Source organism: Sylvia atricapilla, chromosome 2 (assembly GCF_009819655.1).
Source record: "Sylvia atricapilla isolate bSylAtr1 chromosome 2, bSylAtr1.pri, whole genome shotgun sequence".
NCBI lineage: Eukaryota > Metazoa > Chordata > Aves > Passeriformes > Sylviidae > Sylvia > Sylvia atricapilla.
This window is the reverse complement of record NC_089141.1, coordinates 95,719,410-95,737,229: the sequence shown is the minus strand read 5'-3', so window position 1 is coordinate 95,737,229 and position 17,820 is coordinate 95,719,410. Positions and strand designations below refer to the sequence as shown.

The 17,820-nt window shown below is 40.6% G+C and overlaps 1 protein-coding gene across 2 annotated transcripts in view; it reads right to left on the bottom strand.

Annotated features, from left to right (window-relative positions):
- Positions 1-8,328: 8,328 nt before the first annotated feature.
- Positions 8,329-17,820, bottom strand: part of CLCN4 (chloride voltage-gated channel 4) — a 44,224-nt gene continuing 34,732 nt past the window's right edge. For both annotated transcript variants that reach the window (XM_066313857.1, XM_066313858.1), the window contains exons 11-12: positions 13,596-13,812; positions 8,329-12,205 (exon numbers count right to left, since the gene is read on the bottom strand). In XM_066313857.1, the coding sequence (XP_066169954.1) occupies positions 12,115-12,205; positions 13,596-13,812 (308 nt within the window). In that variant the 3' untranslated portion in view covers positions 8,329-12,114. The remainder of the gene's footprint in view (positions 12,206-13,595; positions 13,813-17,820) is intronic.

Here is a 17,820-nt window from a genome sequence, read left to right as displayed (position 1 = left end):
AAGCAGAATTTTATTTTTTTTCTTTTAAGGCAGTTAGGAGGTTTTCTTCTTAGTGATGAGACTATTTTGAGAATCAATTTAAATATCTGAAATGATTATGCATATATCAAATATGCTAAATTTAACCTTTGAAGTATTGCTTAGCTCTTCACTTCCAAAACAGAAACAAATTAATAAAAATTGCTCTGGATTAAAGAGGCATACTCAGTATTTTGCTCTCAGCAGAGAGACGTCTCAGACCAGGGTGGTAAAGGTAATGTACAAAGACCTGTTCTGTAAAAATGAGTTTTGGCCCCTAACAACTTCAAATGATGTTTCACAAATCCTCCATCACCTCTGATGGATCCCTAAGGGTCAGGGGGAAGCAATTTCCTCATTGTCAAATATACTGATCCCAACAAGAAGGTACAGGGCAATATGTGCCATGTCAAGAGACCAAGCCTGGTCCAGGGTATTCTAGCTCTGTGGGCACAACACTTATTCTCTGCTAATCTTTTCCCTACACTTCCTGGGAGGGAGCTGACCAGCCCAAGCTGACTCCTGTTAAGAAGCCGTATGTTTCAGAGCCAGCTGTAGATCTCTAAACAAGCTGTGCTTTGCCATGAGACCCTAAGCTCATGGACACAGCCTCCAGCACGTGGGACAACTTGGGCTGTCTTAGCCAAGCCAGCCTTCTGTCACCCCACATGAGCTGGTGCTCTGGCATTGCTGAATGTCAAACCTACTTACTTGCAGGTACATGTCCCAAGGAAGAAGTGATGCACTGGAAAAGCATCACCGGGCTCTATGATCCTCCTCAGTCTGGAGTCCTGACCTTCAGGTTAGGAAAGGATGGAGAGAAAAGCAGTCTTTACCTGCTGAAGTTGGGCCACAGGAATGCATGGTGCTGGCCACACTATGCACAGGGAGAATCTCTAGCCTAACTGCTGTGGCATTTCCTTCCGAAGTGGGAGATTTCAATTTTGTCCCTGTTCCCAAGGCTGGTATTTTGTTGTACTTTTGAGAAAAGTAAATAAAATACTTAAGCAGAGCTGGGAGAAGGAGTGTGAATGCAGAGCTTTCTTCACCTATTAACTGCAGCAATCTCTCTTCTCCCTTCTGCCTTTACATGTTAATTTTACCAGCATTAATTTTACCAGTGTTGGCAGGATGGGGCCAGCCTCCATAGATGTAGGAGTGAAAAGCCCTGACCCTTGATTTTTTGTTTCCTGTTCAACTTTCTCAGCACATGTAAGATGCACCACAGAGCCAGAAGCATTTCCACAAGTTCTCAGACATTTTTCACAAGAAAAAAAGAAAGTAAGGGCTCTGAGATTTCTGTGATTACCAATAGAGGGAAATGGTAAGATCTTAAGGTCTTCTCTGGCATTTTTTGGTAGTTAATATCAGCTGTTGCCTGTTCTGTCTGGTGTCTCCTGTGAAACCTGTTCCTCAGTTCTTAATTCTCATTATTGTTTTAAAAGGATATTTAAGCATGTAACATGGAGTTTTAAATTGCACAGAAGCCTAAAGGTTACATATGGTAATGCTACCATGGAGTGTGTGCTGTTTTCCAGATCTGACCAAATGTTTCACAGGGAAGGCATTTTACTCAATTCTCAAATGTTGTTTTATGTAAACAACATAAACAACATCATGTTTTAGAATTGCCATTGCAAAATAAGACATTTCTAGGCTCAAAGGGCCTTATCTGTGCATTCCCTACACAGATACTGCTATGCTGAAGTACATACTTATACAAATAGGAATGATGGTGAAGAAAGTGAAGAAGAAAAATATCAGGTCAAAAAAACAAAACTGTATTTCTTCCAGCTCCATCAGCTTGGCTATATTTTCTTCCTGACAGCAACTTTGAAATGGCAGAAGAATTCCTTCAACCAACTCTTCCTGTGACCTAAATGCATAATTGATGAAAATGTATTGTTTACATGAAAGCCTCATAGAAACCACCAGGAAAGCACTGCAGATTATTTTTTCCTCCTTTTGCCACTGTGTTTTTACAGATGTGATCTGTGGTCCAAGGAGCCAAAGCAGACAGTTGTGCTTTAGCCCTGCCAAATACTCGAAACAAAGAAAAAGGTTTCTTTCTTTCCTCTCCCTTTCCCGACAGAATATACATACCTAAAATAAACAAATACATAAATAAATATAATTTTTTAAAAAAAAATAGCTTTTAATTGTCATATCCACGCAAATTCATGAGGCAAATTATACATTTAGATCAAACAATTAACAGCTTTGAGTCCCGCAAGAATCGGAAGGGAGCGCCCCGCAAGGACCCCGCGGTGGCCCCTGTCACCTGAGCGCTGGTGGCACTGGCGCCGCCGCCGCAGCCACGCCGAGGGCTGGATTGCCACCTAGTGGGACCCCGCTGCTCCAATCCACTGGAGCCGCTAAATCCCTGCTCACCGTCCTGACGCTGATGAGTAAAAACTGCAGCTAAATTTAGAGCCTGGAGCAGTGGGTCAATAAACACCGCGAGCATTCATTGCAGCACAGAATGGAATCATGGAATCACAGAATGGTTTGGATGGGAAGGGATCTTAAAGATCCTCCAGTTCCACCCCGTCTGACATGGGCAGGGACACCTTCCACTGGACCAGATTACCCAAAGTCCCCTTCAATCAGATCTTGAACACTTCCAGTGATGAGGCATCCATACCTTCCCTGGGAAACCTGTTCCAGTGCCTCGCTACCCTCACAGTAAAGAATTTCTGCCTAATATCTAGTCTAAATCTGCTGTCTTTCAGACTAAAGCCATTACCCCTTGGGAAGTGTTTGCCCCAACGTGTTGCAGATGTACCCAAAATATCATCTGCTTGTTCAGAGGCAGCACCGAGTGTGGCACTGCTAGCTCTCCTTATCACATGATGGTGCTGGCCTCTCTCAAGTGTCCTTCCGTACTTGAACACTGTTATAGCTGATAATATCTTCTCTTTGAAGCTCACACAAAATCTAAATGTAAGGAAAACCATGGGGCCTTCTTGTCAGTGCAGGAAAGATCTGAGGATAGACCGTGGCTGTCAGCTGTGATAAACTGCCAGCCTCTCATGCTCAGTGCACATGGAGTTGTGGTAGGCACAGCCACAGATTTGGTTTTCCATTGATCTGAGAAAGACAGACTTTGGGCAGCTGCAGAAAAGCTAAATACAATTCCTGATGTGGGTGTGTGGTGTGATGCAGTCACTCACTGAATACTCTTCCCCTGACTAACCGGGAGCTTAGCAGGAGGGAGCAGTGGGAAGGAAGAGGCCAGCCAGAACTTCTGAGGAGCAGCTTAAAAGTCAGTCCCAACAGGGTGTATCATCAGCCAAGTATCACAGCTCTCCACCTTCTTCCTCTGTGCATTCCTGTTCCCATAGCCCAAGAGAAGATGGGAGGAGGTGGTGGTGGCAGTGGCCTCCAGCTCCGCTGAGGAGGAGGTGTCCATGCTGCTGCTCCAACTCTTTTTGAGTGTGACTAGGTAGAGAGGAGCACTTGCTGTTTCTATGTGTGAGCAAATGTAACCCCTGCTAAGAAGGCTGCTTTCCTCCCTGGACTAATGTATACATTCGTGAAGAATGAAAAAGCTTCAGTAAGAGGGGCAAAACCTTCATAGTCTCATAAATGAGGCATTATTCTGAGAAAAAAAGAGATCTCGGCAAAGAGAACCCCTTCTGTCCTCTATGTTGTTGAATCTTGAACAGCAAGAAGGCAGAATTCTGATATGGAGGCAGAAAAAGAGCAAATAAGGCAGTATATGTTACTGTGGTCTGTATGTACCTGGCCATCTGATGATCAAGATGTCCCCTGGTTCCAGTCCCTCAATGGTTTGTCGTTTACAAATCATGAGCACTGAATATTTATTTGCTGGAAATGATGCTGGTAGCTAGACTGTAGCTTAGCTACTGACTTTGTTGCTGGCAAATTTGCATTCTGTGCAGAAGTCCCAAGTGAACAGAAAGAGCAGGTGTGTTGATTTGTTCAGGGGTTCTTTGGTTATTACAGAAAAGCTGCAGCAAGGAGGCAGAATGGATTGGGACTGGATGGTTGGGACTGAATGAGGACAAAAACAGTGAAGTGAGAAAAGGAGGAGGGGATGGAGGTGTTACCTGCCCCACCTGGTTATCCTCACACAGAAGGAAAACTAGTACTCTTACAATAGTGCCTGTTTATCTGGAAGGAAGCAGTCTGACACAGAGAGATTTACTAACCAGGAGTTGTTACAGCCATCAAACGTGCAGGGATTTCTATTGCCTAAACCTGGCCTGACAGAGAGAAAAGGAATGGTTTCATGTATGTTCCCACAGGCTTAGGAAGAAGAGGTGCAGAGGAACTTATGATTTATTCCTTGTGTTCCTGTGACTAGTGCTTTGTAGTAATGTTCCTTAAAAGTTGAGCCAGGGCTAAAACACAATTCAGAGTCAATATTCATTATCTTTGATGTGGAAAATCTTAGGGAGACTATTTATACCTTTGTTGTACCTCTAATTATTGTACCATTCAAATAAATTAATTTGATAAATAAATAAATAAATAAATATTATTAAACAGGTGATAAATGTTGAACAGATATTAAAAATCAATAATTAGTACAATAATCTAAATGATAATTGTGACTACATAGAAGATGGTTAAATATTCTGGTCAGTGACAAATGGTTGTTAGATTTTAATTTCAGTTACATGAAGCAAAATACTGTGTTCAGGCTGCAGCAAGGCCTAAAAATGTGATGAACATTCCAATACCTGAAATATGAGCGTATAAGCAGAAGCCTAAATTTCCTATAACAATTTAGATATAGAATCTGCATCTCAATGTGATTCAGAATAGCTAGCTGAGTTATCTTTAAGTAGAACTCTACCAATGTCCCTTTTATGACAATGCTCCTTCTGGCTTGGCAGAAGGCCCACCAGAGCAGCAGTTAGCAAAGAAGGAGCTGCATTATTGTTACTCAGTGAGCTGCACTTAAATCATCACCTACAAGACCTGTATTGCATGGACATTTACCTAACAAAGAGTCTCTAACCATGAGGTTACTGTGAAAAGGGGAAGGGCTGGTGATGGCACATACTGTGCTTTTTCCTGAATCTTACTGCTGACCAGGGTCATTTTGGAGCCTTTGGTAGAGTTTGTGTCCACTCCCTCATCTGTGAGCCATAGCAGAGCTTAGACATCTCTCTCTCTTCCCAGGCCTGGGGACTTCAAGGGTTTGGTTGCCTCCTGTACATCATTCAGAAATTCTGGATTCTAATGGCCACATATTCTGAGAGTTAGGTAAGTAAAATTTGTCTTTAGAAAAACTGCAGCTTTGGAAATTATCTAAACACAAATATATTTCATAAATCATAAGGCTTCACGACCTTTCAATCTTACCTGTTGGGAATCTTTAGAAGCAGAGAACTATAGTTCACCTGACTTTTTTATAATTTGGAATGGTCCTTTTGCATGGCACATTTATGGCAGCCATTCCTTTTTACTGCATTTATTAAAGTATAAACACTCAACTAGCATTTAATGACCTAGTCCTGAAGCACTCCACATCAAATTGTGCATGGTCACAGTCCAGCTTTCACTAGCAACTGCAGAAACAGTGAGCTGACTTCAGGGAAAAAAATTGTCTTTTAGAATACATTAGGAGAGAAAAACAATAGCATTGATTGCAGTCAATACAAACAGATATTATTTTATATTTTATTTACATTCTCAGTCCTTCCTAGTAATGAGACCAGCCAGTGAACCATTCACAGGGTATGGCTCTCCTGAAAGTGGGATGCCTCTGTGGACATAACTTTAAGACAATAAAGCAGCTCTTCCTAGCTAATATAGTTGATTGTTTAGTTTCCTAAGCAATCTGCACATTTTTTTCAGTGCCCTTTACTGAATCTTTGTGGATTAAGAAAGACTGGTTAATCAGATGGTTATGTAACATCAGCTGGCCACAAGCATTTCTCTAAATGTTGTTCAAGCCAGGAATAAATCATCAGGCTTTGCAAATCCCCACAGAGAGTTGTGCACTGATTGCTCAGGCTGCACAATGATTTCTCACATGGAACACATCTTAAGTGCCAAATACTGACTCTCCTCAAGCTGGCTGTTACATATGGTTATGTCTTCCTAACCAGTTAGCTGCTGTGGCTGGGGAAAGCCAGTAGCAACACTCAGATTATTTTAATCCTGACCATACAAGATAGTTCTGAAAGAGAAGAAGGGTTGAAATAATTAACTGTGCTAAAACAGAGTTAATAAGGTGCTCAAACCAAGAATATTAATTATGCTCAGAATACAGTAAAGTTAAAGGAGGGATAGAGAGTTAACCAAATGCTGCAGCTACAGGTCAGCAATTCCTGTCTCATTTTGCCTAAGAGCCCAGAACTGTTTCAGGATACAACTCTCACAGTCACATACCAGCTCCAGATTGACTTCACTGGGAACTCACTAGTTGCTGGTTGAGATGGTGAACATACTAGATTGATCTGTGAAATGCAGCAGCTATTTTTCTCAGAAGTTCACCTTTTTGATATTGCATTAAGATAGTGTGAGGACTTAGAGAAGCACAATGAAGTCTTAAACACTGTCAAACAAGGAAGTTCCCACAAGGGAAGTCACCACAACAGGACCTTAGAATAAGCACAGATGCCAAAAAGGAAGGTGTGGCTTGTTATGGGGAAATAAACCAGGCATAACCAGAGGTAAATGTTTGGAATTAACACACTGGACAAAATTCTGCTGTGCAAACTGTGGGAAAAGTGCTGACGGCAACAACAGGAATGTGCCAGGACTGGTGAGAGAGATCAAAGTGTCTACCTGGACAAAAGCTCCCACCAAGGCAAACTGTGAGAAAGGAAGTATCTTACACAGATGCCATCCCAAGCCAGGTAGGAACAGCACCCATGCCTTATGGATACTATTATACTTGGACTGTATAAAAGTGGTACTTCCACATGAACACAGAAACCCCCACCAGACAGACCAGGACGAAGAAGGTCCAGCAGGACACTGCAGGATTCCACGTGGTGGTGATATCTTTGCTGAGTCTCTCTCCCACACTCTTTCTCTCTTTGCCCCTTCTCTTCCATCACTCTCTACTTGACATTTACTGTTTGCACCTTAATTCTGGCAGAGACAACACAATAACCAGATTCTAAAAGATAAAAGCCAAAAACTAATAAAAAAACTCTGTGCAGCATTCCAGCAACAGTGTTTGCCATGTCCTCCAGGAAGGAGCAATGCAAATCCCATCTGCCACAAGTGGAGACCTTCCACCGGAGACGCACCTTGCTTATTTCGGATACGTTGTCTGAGGGATTGTGCTTACTGGGCCACCACAGCAGTGGGGAGCTAGAAGCAAGATCACATTTGGAGCAGAGGAGCAGAACAGCACGAGGCAATAACACAGCTTGTAGGAAATAGATGTGGAGGAAGAGCCTCCTCGAAAGGAGCAAGGCACATGGATGGTAGCAGCCTTCTTGGTTTGGATGAATGGAGGGTGGGCCAGGATAGGTGGAGCACAGCAGCACTACGGCAGTGCTGAACACCTCTGAACATTTTCTATTCCCTTTCCCAGCTGTGCCATTGCAAGTGATGACAGGTAGGTCTAAAGTTCAGAACCCCACGACCAAATACAAACTGCAGGAATTATTACTACTTATTAAAGGTGCTGCATGCCTGATGACTCCTGGGTTTTTAGTGTGTGATTTGGGTTGTGTTAAGGACACAGCAGTCCATGGAATTAGTTGAAGGCCATGGGGCTCCCAAAACCAGCTTCTGAAATGAGTCATTTAATTTGAACTAGGATATTGCTGGCATGTTCACCTTAGCATGTTGATCAGGATCAAGCCCATATTCTTTGCTAATACCTAGAACTTATCCTCTGACAGAGATTTAGGGAACTTTTCATCCAATTAAATGGGGATGATTGAACCTGTCATTTTCAGTCTTTGATCTTAGCCCTGAAATAAAGTACAACTGAAAAATATGTACTAAAAATATATCACAGGGGCTTTGCAACATCTAGTTTTAAAGTTTCATGATCATTGTAGGTAGAACAACCTGGTTAGATAAATGGTTTTTCTTCTCTTTTTAGATTTCTAAGGTATTTCTGATGCTAAAGAAAAAACATTTTTCTCTGAGAATAAAATAGCCACCTGTCAAAGCTCGTTTTCTGAAGTATGCTGCGTGAACTTTACTAAGTCCCTACTTAATATTACCTAACCTATAATTGAATTGGATATCCTAAATCTCTAGAATTCAGGCTTGAGTTATCCCTAAAAAAGAGAAAAGGAAACATAAAAATCATTGAGACATTAAGTGAAATACTTTTCAAATTAATAAGATGTCCAAGAAATATTTCCAGTACTGTCAGTTTTATTTAAAAAATAGAGTCCAAACATTGTTTTTTATAAGGTGCAACATATACACTGTTTTCTACAATTAAAAAGAAACAAAACAGCAAACAGAGCCAAAGCAAAACTATAGTCATAAATATAGTGTCATTCAAACACGGAATCAGTGAGTCTTCTGTAATCCTTAAACATTCTTTTTCTGTTTCTTCAAAGCATAAGAATTAATAATTAGTATCACTGGGACAGCCAAAGGGTCTGTCTAATGTCATCCATTTCTGTACTTTATTATTAAACTTTCCAGTACAGATTGCTTCAAGTACACATCAGAAGCTGAATGTAACTTAACACAGTTCATGCAAAACAAAGGTACATACTGAACCTCCATCATTCAAAGATTTTTATTCCCCTGTTTAGTTTAGTTGGGCGTTTTTGAAGGCCAACTGCTTGAAGGACTGAACTGAGGTTGCATAAAGTCAGCAGCATATACTAAAATACTCATGTAACTCAGATTGATAACAGTATGTGACTATCTTGAGCTCTACAAATTCAAATAAATAGGGCTGAGATCTATGCCTCTTGGAGTCTATTCAGTACCTTCTGAGACAGATTTTAGAATACAGATGGAAAAAAGTGTCTGATAATGGGCTTGTTATGGGGAAATAAATCATTACATCATAATTGCATTTTTGGAGATAAGCATGTTCTTAATTTATATTAAGGGTGTTCCCTTTCATACACCAGTGCGAAGAGCAATAAAGGCTGTAGCACGGAGGAAGTTTTCTAATTAGCCAAGTCTGTCCTGTTTCAAAGCCCTCTATGTCATTCTAGTGTCACCCTCTAGCCTTGATGATAACACCAAGCAGCTGAAGTTAGCCACGAGCGTGTCATTCCTGGACAGGCAGATAGCAGCCGCTGCTCTGAAGGGTTTAACAGCTTTTGAACAGACACTGGAACAAGGAGCAGCACTACATGGTTACAAGTCCAAAGGTTTTTCCCTTGACCCCTTAGGTATTTAAAGCTTTCCATCTAGAAAGGAATGTGTTTGATAGAAGAGAGCTGTACACCCATTTACCTGCCTTTTACTTGGGTGACAGTCCAGGGTCAAACTGCATTCCCAGTAACTACACAGATCTCAATTCCTTCTGCTGGTGTTTGCAACAAACGACCACGATGGGTTTTTGGATCTTGGTTTTATGCCCGGACTGGTCCTCCCAAGTAGTCAAATAAGGCAAGGCAACAAGCTATCACAGGGGTGATTGGTGTCAGCAAATCAGGCCTTTGGGTATTAATGTCAATTAACCACACAAATCCATGCCTGCGCATAACCACAGACTGAGTTTAACCAGATAAACCAAGTCAATACATATGTGAATTTGTACTCATAGCCAGATTAGCCTCAGTTAGGAAAGTCTATGCCTTTTTGTCAGAAAATTATGTTTTTCAATGTTGATACACTATATTGGTTCCTGTTAGCAAACATGGAAAGTAGAACATGGTCAGAGAGTTTTAATTCAAGAATGAGATTGCTCTCAAAAGTCAGCCTTTTTAGCATAGTCTACAGTCCTTAGATTCTAGAAGTTATGGGTAGAAATTGACAATTGCCCCACTTGGATTTAGCTGTGGGAATGAACTGATTTTATGATGGCATCTCTGTTCAAATGAGGGAATCGAGTGTTTATGAGCATTGTTGACTTGGTTGGTTTTTTATGAGTTTGGCTGCTGACAGCTGCACAGAAAAACGTAAGAAATACCCACGTTATGTTGAATTTCCTATTTTCAGAAGAAAGGGGTTTCTCAGTCCTATAATTTACATAGTTTTAACAATATCTCTTTAATAATACATTGTATTGCAGCTGTTCAGTTAACAAAAAGTATACACTGAAATATTTATGGGCTTTGGCCAGAGCTACATATATTTATGTCAGTCTGTTGCAATCACCATTGTTAAGTGGACTACTTAACAAATTAAAATTATCCCTTTACTTCCGTTTCTTTTACTTCAGCAATTCAGGCTGTGCTCCGTGTGAATGCCGTGGGACACATGCCAGAAGGAAGCAGGGTGACTGGAGATAAGAGGAGGAATTTGTGACACAGAACTTCATCATCTAACTCAGGCTGCACCTGAGTAGCTGTCTCAGCTCAGGAACACAACAGTCATGCACAATGCCTATGTGTTAGATCAGCAGTCTGGGTTTGGGCTGGAGTAAGCAACAGGCTGTTCTGGCACGAGAGGTCATCTCCATCCATGAGGACCATTTGAACACCACCAGTCATCTGGGTGAATTTGAGCAAAAATACCAGAGGTCTTAGAGGCCTAAATGAAGGGACCAGGAGGTCCCAAAAGAAGGAGATTCAGGGTGAAACCTTTCTGCAATCTTTAAGTTTACATCTATAAAGCAAGCACTGGGCAGTGTGAATTATGTGTTACAGAGAGTAAAATTTGGTATTCTGTTACTGATAGCAGTACTGACTAAAGGGTTGACACTCTTTATCCCACATAGGACCAGAACAAGGGTTTAGCAAAATTTCACATTTTTACCTGAGTGACTTAGAGGTCTCTACCAGGGTCTGTTAAACCTTGTGTTCTTGGTGCAAACAGATAAATACTTAAAGCTTTCCTATGATCAATTGCATTCTCAATCCCTCTGATCCTATCCAGCCGCAGTGCTGTGGAGAGGAATTCCACAGTCCTATGACTGACAAGTGCATAAAAAGTAGATCTCTTACAGAATAAGTGCCTATGACTGTTAAATTAATTTCAGCAATCTCTTGGCAAGTGCATAAAAATGCCAAGAAAGAGCAATGTCAAAAAGGACCTAAGTGGAGAACCAAGAATCAATGCAGAATGTCATTCATTTGTGAAAAATTGTGATGTACACAAGGGAAGACAGGTGAGGGATTCAATCTCTTGTCACTAACACTGATGAGAGATGGATAGCACTATCCTTTTAGTGCTTTTGAAAACTATTTTATGGGCTTCTATGTTTTTTCCAGTTACCACAGCAAACCACAAAATACTAAATCTTACAGTACTTGTATGCAAAATTGCATAGAGAGATAATAAATTCTTACAAATAAATCTCATTTCAACATTAATAAGGAGAAGCTGGTTGACAGAGATGCTAAGCAGTATAAAATTCAAAAGACTAAAGCAGGGAGCAAGGGACATCACATTTTAAAGTGATTTGAGGCATAATCTTACTCTTTTCTAAAGACTTAACTCCAGTCCTGATTCATTAAAGATTTACAAAATAAAATGAAGATGACAAAAATCTTTCATTTAAAAATATGTCCATTTTTGTCCATCATAAAAATGGTATAACTCAGTAGCAAACAAACAGCCATGATTCCAATAACAAACACAACTGACATTACTCATCTACACTCTCTGGCTCGGAACACAAACCTTTATGTCTCTTAGCAGCTTGTACATAAAGTGTCTGCTACTCTTCACACCTGCCTCATGAGTTACTGTGACCTTGATGCCTCCCACTGGTGCTCGTGGCTCTTTCTCTAAGCACCACATCACTTACACCCACCAGCACTCCAATTCAGCTGTAGGGAATCTCATTAAGGAAACACAGCTTGATGTCTGCAGCTGCTCAGAGCTTCTAAACTGCCTTCCTTAAAATAAGTGCTGTCCTGCATCCACTCCCTCTGTCAGAGGCATATCAGGCCATTCTTCATACACATTACCTTTTTCTCTTTAAGCAAGATGAAACACCAAACACAGCCTTCATGTTAATCTAGAAGGGATTCCTTTGGGGTTACTTTCTTCTTCTTTACCAGTCTAGTTAAACATGATAGATTCAGGGTCCTGGTTTGCCATTTGAGCCATATGTCTTAATACATCCTTTTTAGTTATGATACCCAGCAGCCTCCTGTAGGAGAAAAGGAAGTGAAAGGTCAACAATCATCTCATATATCATCCAGGTTTTTCCCCTGTTCAGCTACAGGGACACTTTGTGAGTGCTTCCATACAGTACTGTCCATCTCATCTATTCTCTAATTATTATCTTTTTATAAAAGTATTTTCACCTCCTGCATTTCTACTACCCCAGCCACAATAATTAAGTGCAATACTTTGGCTTGTTACCTCTTTTTGTTGGGAACGTGACTGAGTGAGGAGCTACAACAACTAATACTTTGTGCAACAAAATAATAAGTTTCCTTAGGCTCAGGCTGCAGAGGAGACCAGCAGTCAAACCCAAGGTATCAGTGCTTGGTAATACACAAAGTAAGCTAAAGCACAGGGTTTCTGAAACTCTCACTGCCTGACAGCATAATTCCTTCAACTTTAAATGATAATTTCTCATTTATGTGAACCTAAATGAATTATATCTGTCAAGAAAGATGAGGTCTATGGGATGTCTGGCCCCAAGAGTCAAAAATTTCATAACCCTGAGTATTCAAGGGCTTTTACTTCCAGTCCTTGAAGACCATTAGGCACTGAATATTGACACCATGTCACTGTTAATAGTTTTTTCACCTTTCATTCCATGTAAGTTCTAAAACTCTAGATCTAAATTTCTGAATCCAGGTACCTAAAATCAGAACCTTTATCTGTGTCCAAATAGTGGTTCTTATTTTCTTAATGCTGGGGATACTGCATTGACAGTAGCAACTGATATGCAATATTTTTGAATAACAAAAAAACTTTTTAGTAGAAGACTAAATTTTAGTCTTCCACGTTTGGAAGTGATGGCTGCAGTTTTGCTATCCTGCTGCCACTAGACTCTGGGATGAGCCATGATGCCCAAAGATCTCAAATTCCATTGAAACTATGGGATGTTATGTCTAGTCCACATTGTGCAGCTTTTTTTTCCCCTAGTTTCATGTTTGCTCACCTCGTTCTGCTGTTATTTGAGAGCCTTTGGTTTATACACCTTTCCATTATCCAACAAAGAAAGTTGAAAAGATTAATTTTCCTCCAGTGACACCTTTATCACAATTTTCACAAATATCTATCTGGATGTCTCAAAACAGGCATATTATTTGTAAACAATACTGCTTGCAGTATCTGCCTGTGCTGAAAACTGAAAGATAGTGGAAATCAGAACAGTTTATTTTGTATTTATTTTTACCTTATCTAAATGAGAATACACTAAGGATTTGGGAGAACAGAATGAAATACAACACCCTGCAGACACCATTTTGGTTCCAAGTCTGACTTCTTTTGCTGCCCTGGAGAGACATGGGCAAGATTCCCTTATTCATCCTTTCACAAAATAAGACAAAATTAAAATACTCATTTGACTGTCAACTACTCACCCGCTGCGAGTCACCAGACACTGCCGGAGCCCAAGTTTTCGGAAAATATCTACCACAGTTTCCATTGGTGTGTGGTCAGTGACAGTGAAAGGGCTCAGGTTGAGAATACGCCGCAGTTTCAGGGGATGGGGACTGTTGGGGGGCAGTTCTGGGGGATCTTCGGTGAAGTACACAATGGAGTTGCTCACCACCCCATCCTGACGCTGTCTTGCATTCTCTGTACAACACAAAAAATTGACGTAGACAGTGAATTGAGCTTATAATAAAAAATAATTTCCCCTTTGGAAAGCAAGGTTTGATTTTCTCTTTAGCACACAGAAGCCCCAGAAATTTGGGTTACTGAGTAACCTTGAATTTCCTTGAGACATTGGTCCCTCAAAGCAAAGGTGATATTTTTACAGGCACATACTTTTCCTTAGTTGGGATAATGCCTTTCTGAATAAATATGCAGCTTATTGCATTCACAAACTTCACTAATCCAATTTCTGTCAAATTCAAACCACTGTATGTAATTTCCTCCATTGTGAGAATCACAACAGAAACTTTATTACATGCCTGAAGGAGTGGAGTCAACAGCTGTGTAAGATCCCAGCTGGCTTGGAGCAAAACTTTTCAGTGGAGTTGGGAAAATGTGGACATGGTGAATGGATTTATGAACACAGTGCTGGGGAAAGCCAAATTCACATTCCAGGGATCCAGAGGTGGCATGGGTGTTGTACTAGATCAGCACACCTCGCTGGCATGCAAGGTAAATTTTGTGGGTTTACACTTCATGCCTTAAATACTTTGCATATCCAGATTTTTAAAAGGAAAAATAAATCAGCCTCCTACTTACAGGAAAATAGTAAAAGGAGGAAAAAATATAGGGATAAACAGCACATATGTGACCATTTTCAGAAGTTCAAATGCTATCATTAATACTTTGATCAAACTACAAAGTGAACATCACAATACATCTGGAGTTTGCAGGATCAGTATAAGCCTTTTACTTAAATCATGCCCCAAGACTTACCACTGGAGCATTTAATTTTCTTTGGAGTGTTTACCTCATCTCTACTCAACACTACAGGGTGTAAACATTATATGAGACATTTTTCCAAATGTCAGACAGTGTTTGTCTCCCCAGAATAAGCATATCATGTATTTGGCTCTGAGGTTTTAAATATTTTTTTAATAAATTCTTGGAAATAATTAAATTATTACTTTCAAGTGACATAGGTTGCTTCTACTCTTGAAAGGTATAGCAACTCATACTCCAAGCATATGTAAATATTCTTGGAACTCTCAGCCATCAATCAGAGTGAGAAACCTGCTCCTGTGACTTGTAATGTGTAGACAGTGATGGTTTCCAACACGTTTCAGCTGCAATTTTTTTTTACATTTAACAATCATTGTCTTCTAATCTTTCTGGAACTGGAGCAGTGCTGGCTCAAACCTAGTATCAGTACAGTATATGATTCTCAACCTTCTCACCCCACATATTACAAGCCCTATTGCAATTTACAGGAATGATGTTAGTTTTGTCTCAGCTTGTTTCAATTCATACATCCAATTTCAAGTGTGAATATGCCTGCATAGTTCTTTGATATATGATCTGTGCTAGGAGGTAACATTAATCAAACTGAAGGTAACTCCTACCCTTTGATAAAAACCTTTGACAGCTAGGTATTTCCTTCCCAAAGCTGCACCCTAAGAAACAGGGCCAAGCATTTTGGTTACCACACTGCTGCTCCCAAGGCAGCAATGACCCTGAACAGTGATTAGCCAAAGCCATGATTTCACTCTTCCATGTCAAACATCTCCCTAGAGAAATTTGAATGATGTAGTACTATGGAGTAATTTCAGTGGCATCAAAAAAATGGTGGATTTTGTACGCAATCTCACTGCATGGGGGAGTGGGAGTAAAGGTAAAACAGAAGAGCAGATAATTTTTTAAGTCAGTGGGTAAGAAAAACAGATACAGATTAACAGAAAGAGCAAAGCAAATGGATGACAATGTCTGGTTTTACAGAGCAATCTATGCAGAAGGCTCTTGTCATAGCTAGAGAGTGAATTAATTCTCTCAAATGTGAAACAGCCTCTCATATTCAGGGGTTCACATTTCACAGCCTATATCAACTATCTTGATCTCTCAACTCCACGCTGGAAAAAGCATATTATACAGGCCACCTGGCTATTGTCCAAGGCTTTGCCTTTTGCATGGTGCCTCTGGAGCAGGTCAAGTTTAAGAAAAACTTCACAGTGTCAAAAACTCCCCTCTGTAAGACTGTAAAGTAGGTGTTATCTAAAATGTTATCTAAAAACCTCTTCCCAGAGGGTGACTGTCACCTCACCTGCCTACCTACTCAACAAGGATCAATGGAAGGACACAGTCCTCCTGAGGATGCTGCTGAGCAATTGGAAGTGGCATTGCCATTCACTTTACAGGTATTTGATGCATTTATAGAGCATGCTCCACTCAGTAAGAAAGAAATTACATAGGGGTAAACCATGAGGCAGATAGCTTTGTGGGAATGGGTATTTGATGCAAGATTCAGCAGCTATTGCCTTCATCCAAGAAGGCAGATATGTGAGGGAATTGGAATACTTCCCCTGGACCACCATACTACTGATGCACAAGTCACTGGGCCTGAGAAAGAAGCTGAAATTCTTGGTTGAGACCATGTCTCCATGGAGCACAAAGTGTTCTTATGCAGAGATACCAAAGCTAGCTCAAGCTGAGGAGACATTCTGCAGGGCACAATGTCAGGAAAAAAAAATACTGGTGAAAGAAGAGATACTGGAGTGGGCCTGATTCAGTTTTTCTTAAGACCTCATTCCCTGGCTGAAGTGCTGCATGGGCGGGGCTTATGCTGTTCTGAGATGTAGCTCCAGTATCTCTGTCAGCCTGAGCAGGTGAACCTGAACAGGTGAATAAGAGATGCTTCACCATGTGTGGTATTTCTCTCTTGGTAAGGAATTTTATGGCCTAAGGAGAATTGGTGTATAGCTCCATGATCACAACCATGCAGCAAGCTAAGGTGGAGGTTCAGAACACATTAGCCACCCTTGTGGTAAGGATCAGCAATAACAACTTCTGAAATTCAGGCACAGCAACTTCAGAGAAAGAGGATTAGCAATCAAAGGTTGCTGGCATGGTTTGCCCTGCCCTGTACTGGAACCATATTCTATGTCTTTTGGAGCCAAACCCAGGTTTTAAGTCACAAGGACACAAACCATACTGGAAAGATTAACCATTTATCATAGTGTCAGCACAGAATGACAGCACTCACACTCAGCCCAATGGGAAAAGGGTTACCAAAGGTCATTAGTGGCTGAGGATTTTAGGAAAACTTATCTATGCGTATAAGAATTTGATTTTAAATCTAAGTTCTGTCTCATTTCCCATGAAAGATGCTCTTAATTAGAACTGATCAGGAGAGACAATACCTTTTCCTCTGAAAAATGCAGATGTCAAACAATTTTTGAACAGAAAAGCATTTTGATCTAAATTTTTACTGAGTTTAATTTTGACTGATTTCTTTGCTGTCAGTTCATAGGCTGGAAATTTTCTCACATCTTCTGGCAAGACCATTCAGCCACACTGCTGTTTATGACCTGAATCAAAACACTCAGTTCCTCAAAGTTCTTTGACTCACTTCAAGCAGCCTCTGATCTTTTTGATTTTTAAGTGAGGGCTCTGCATCTTCAATCCATGCAATTTTCCCACTGACATACCTTCCTGAAAAGGAGGTGCAAAAGACTATTAACTTAGGAAGGCACCAAGTGTTAAAGCCATGACATGGCATGGGCAGTATAAAAGACAGACCCACATCTAAAACATGCGCTTTAAAGATCACTGTTATTTCAATTTTTGTTTTAGCTTTGTGGGAAGTGAGCTGGAAATTAATCTACAAAAATAACCCAAATTTACCATTTATTAATTTTCTTGTCTGAAAAATATGTGCATTTCCATCAGAAACAACAGCTTTTTAAAGGTGCCTGAAAAACGGATGAAACAAGACCATGCAGAGAAGAATAATTCCAAATCAAAGAGATTTGGATATATCAGACATTCCACTTCCCTGCAAAGTACAAGGCAACCATGCCCAGATGGCATCTTGCCTGCCTGCCCAACTGGCCCTCAACACCACAGGACTGCCAGAACTGGAAGCAGACCGTGGGCCAGCCTTGCAGATCTCTGCAGTTCTGGATACCCTGGGTCCAGAAAGATGGAAAGACTTGC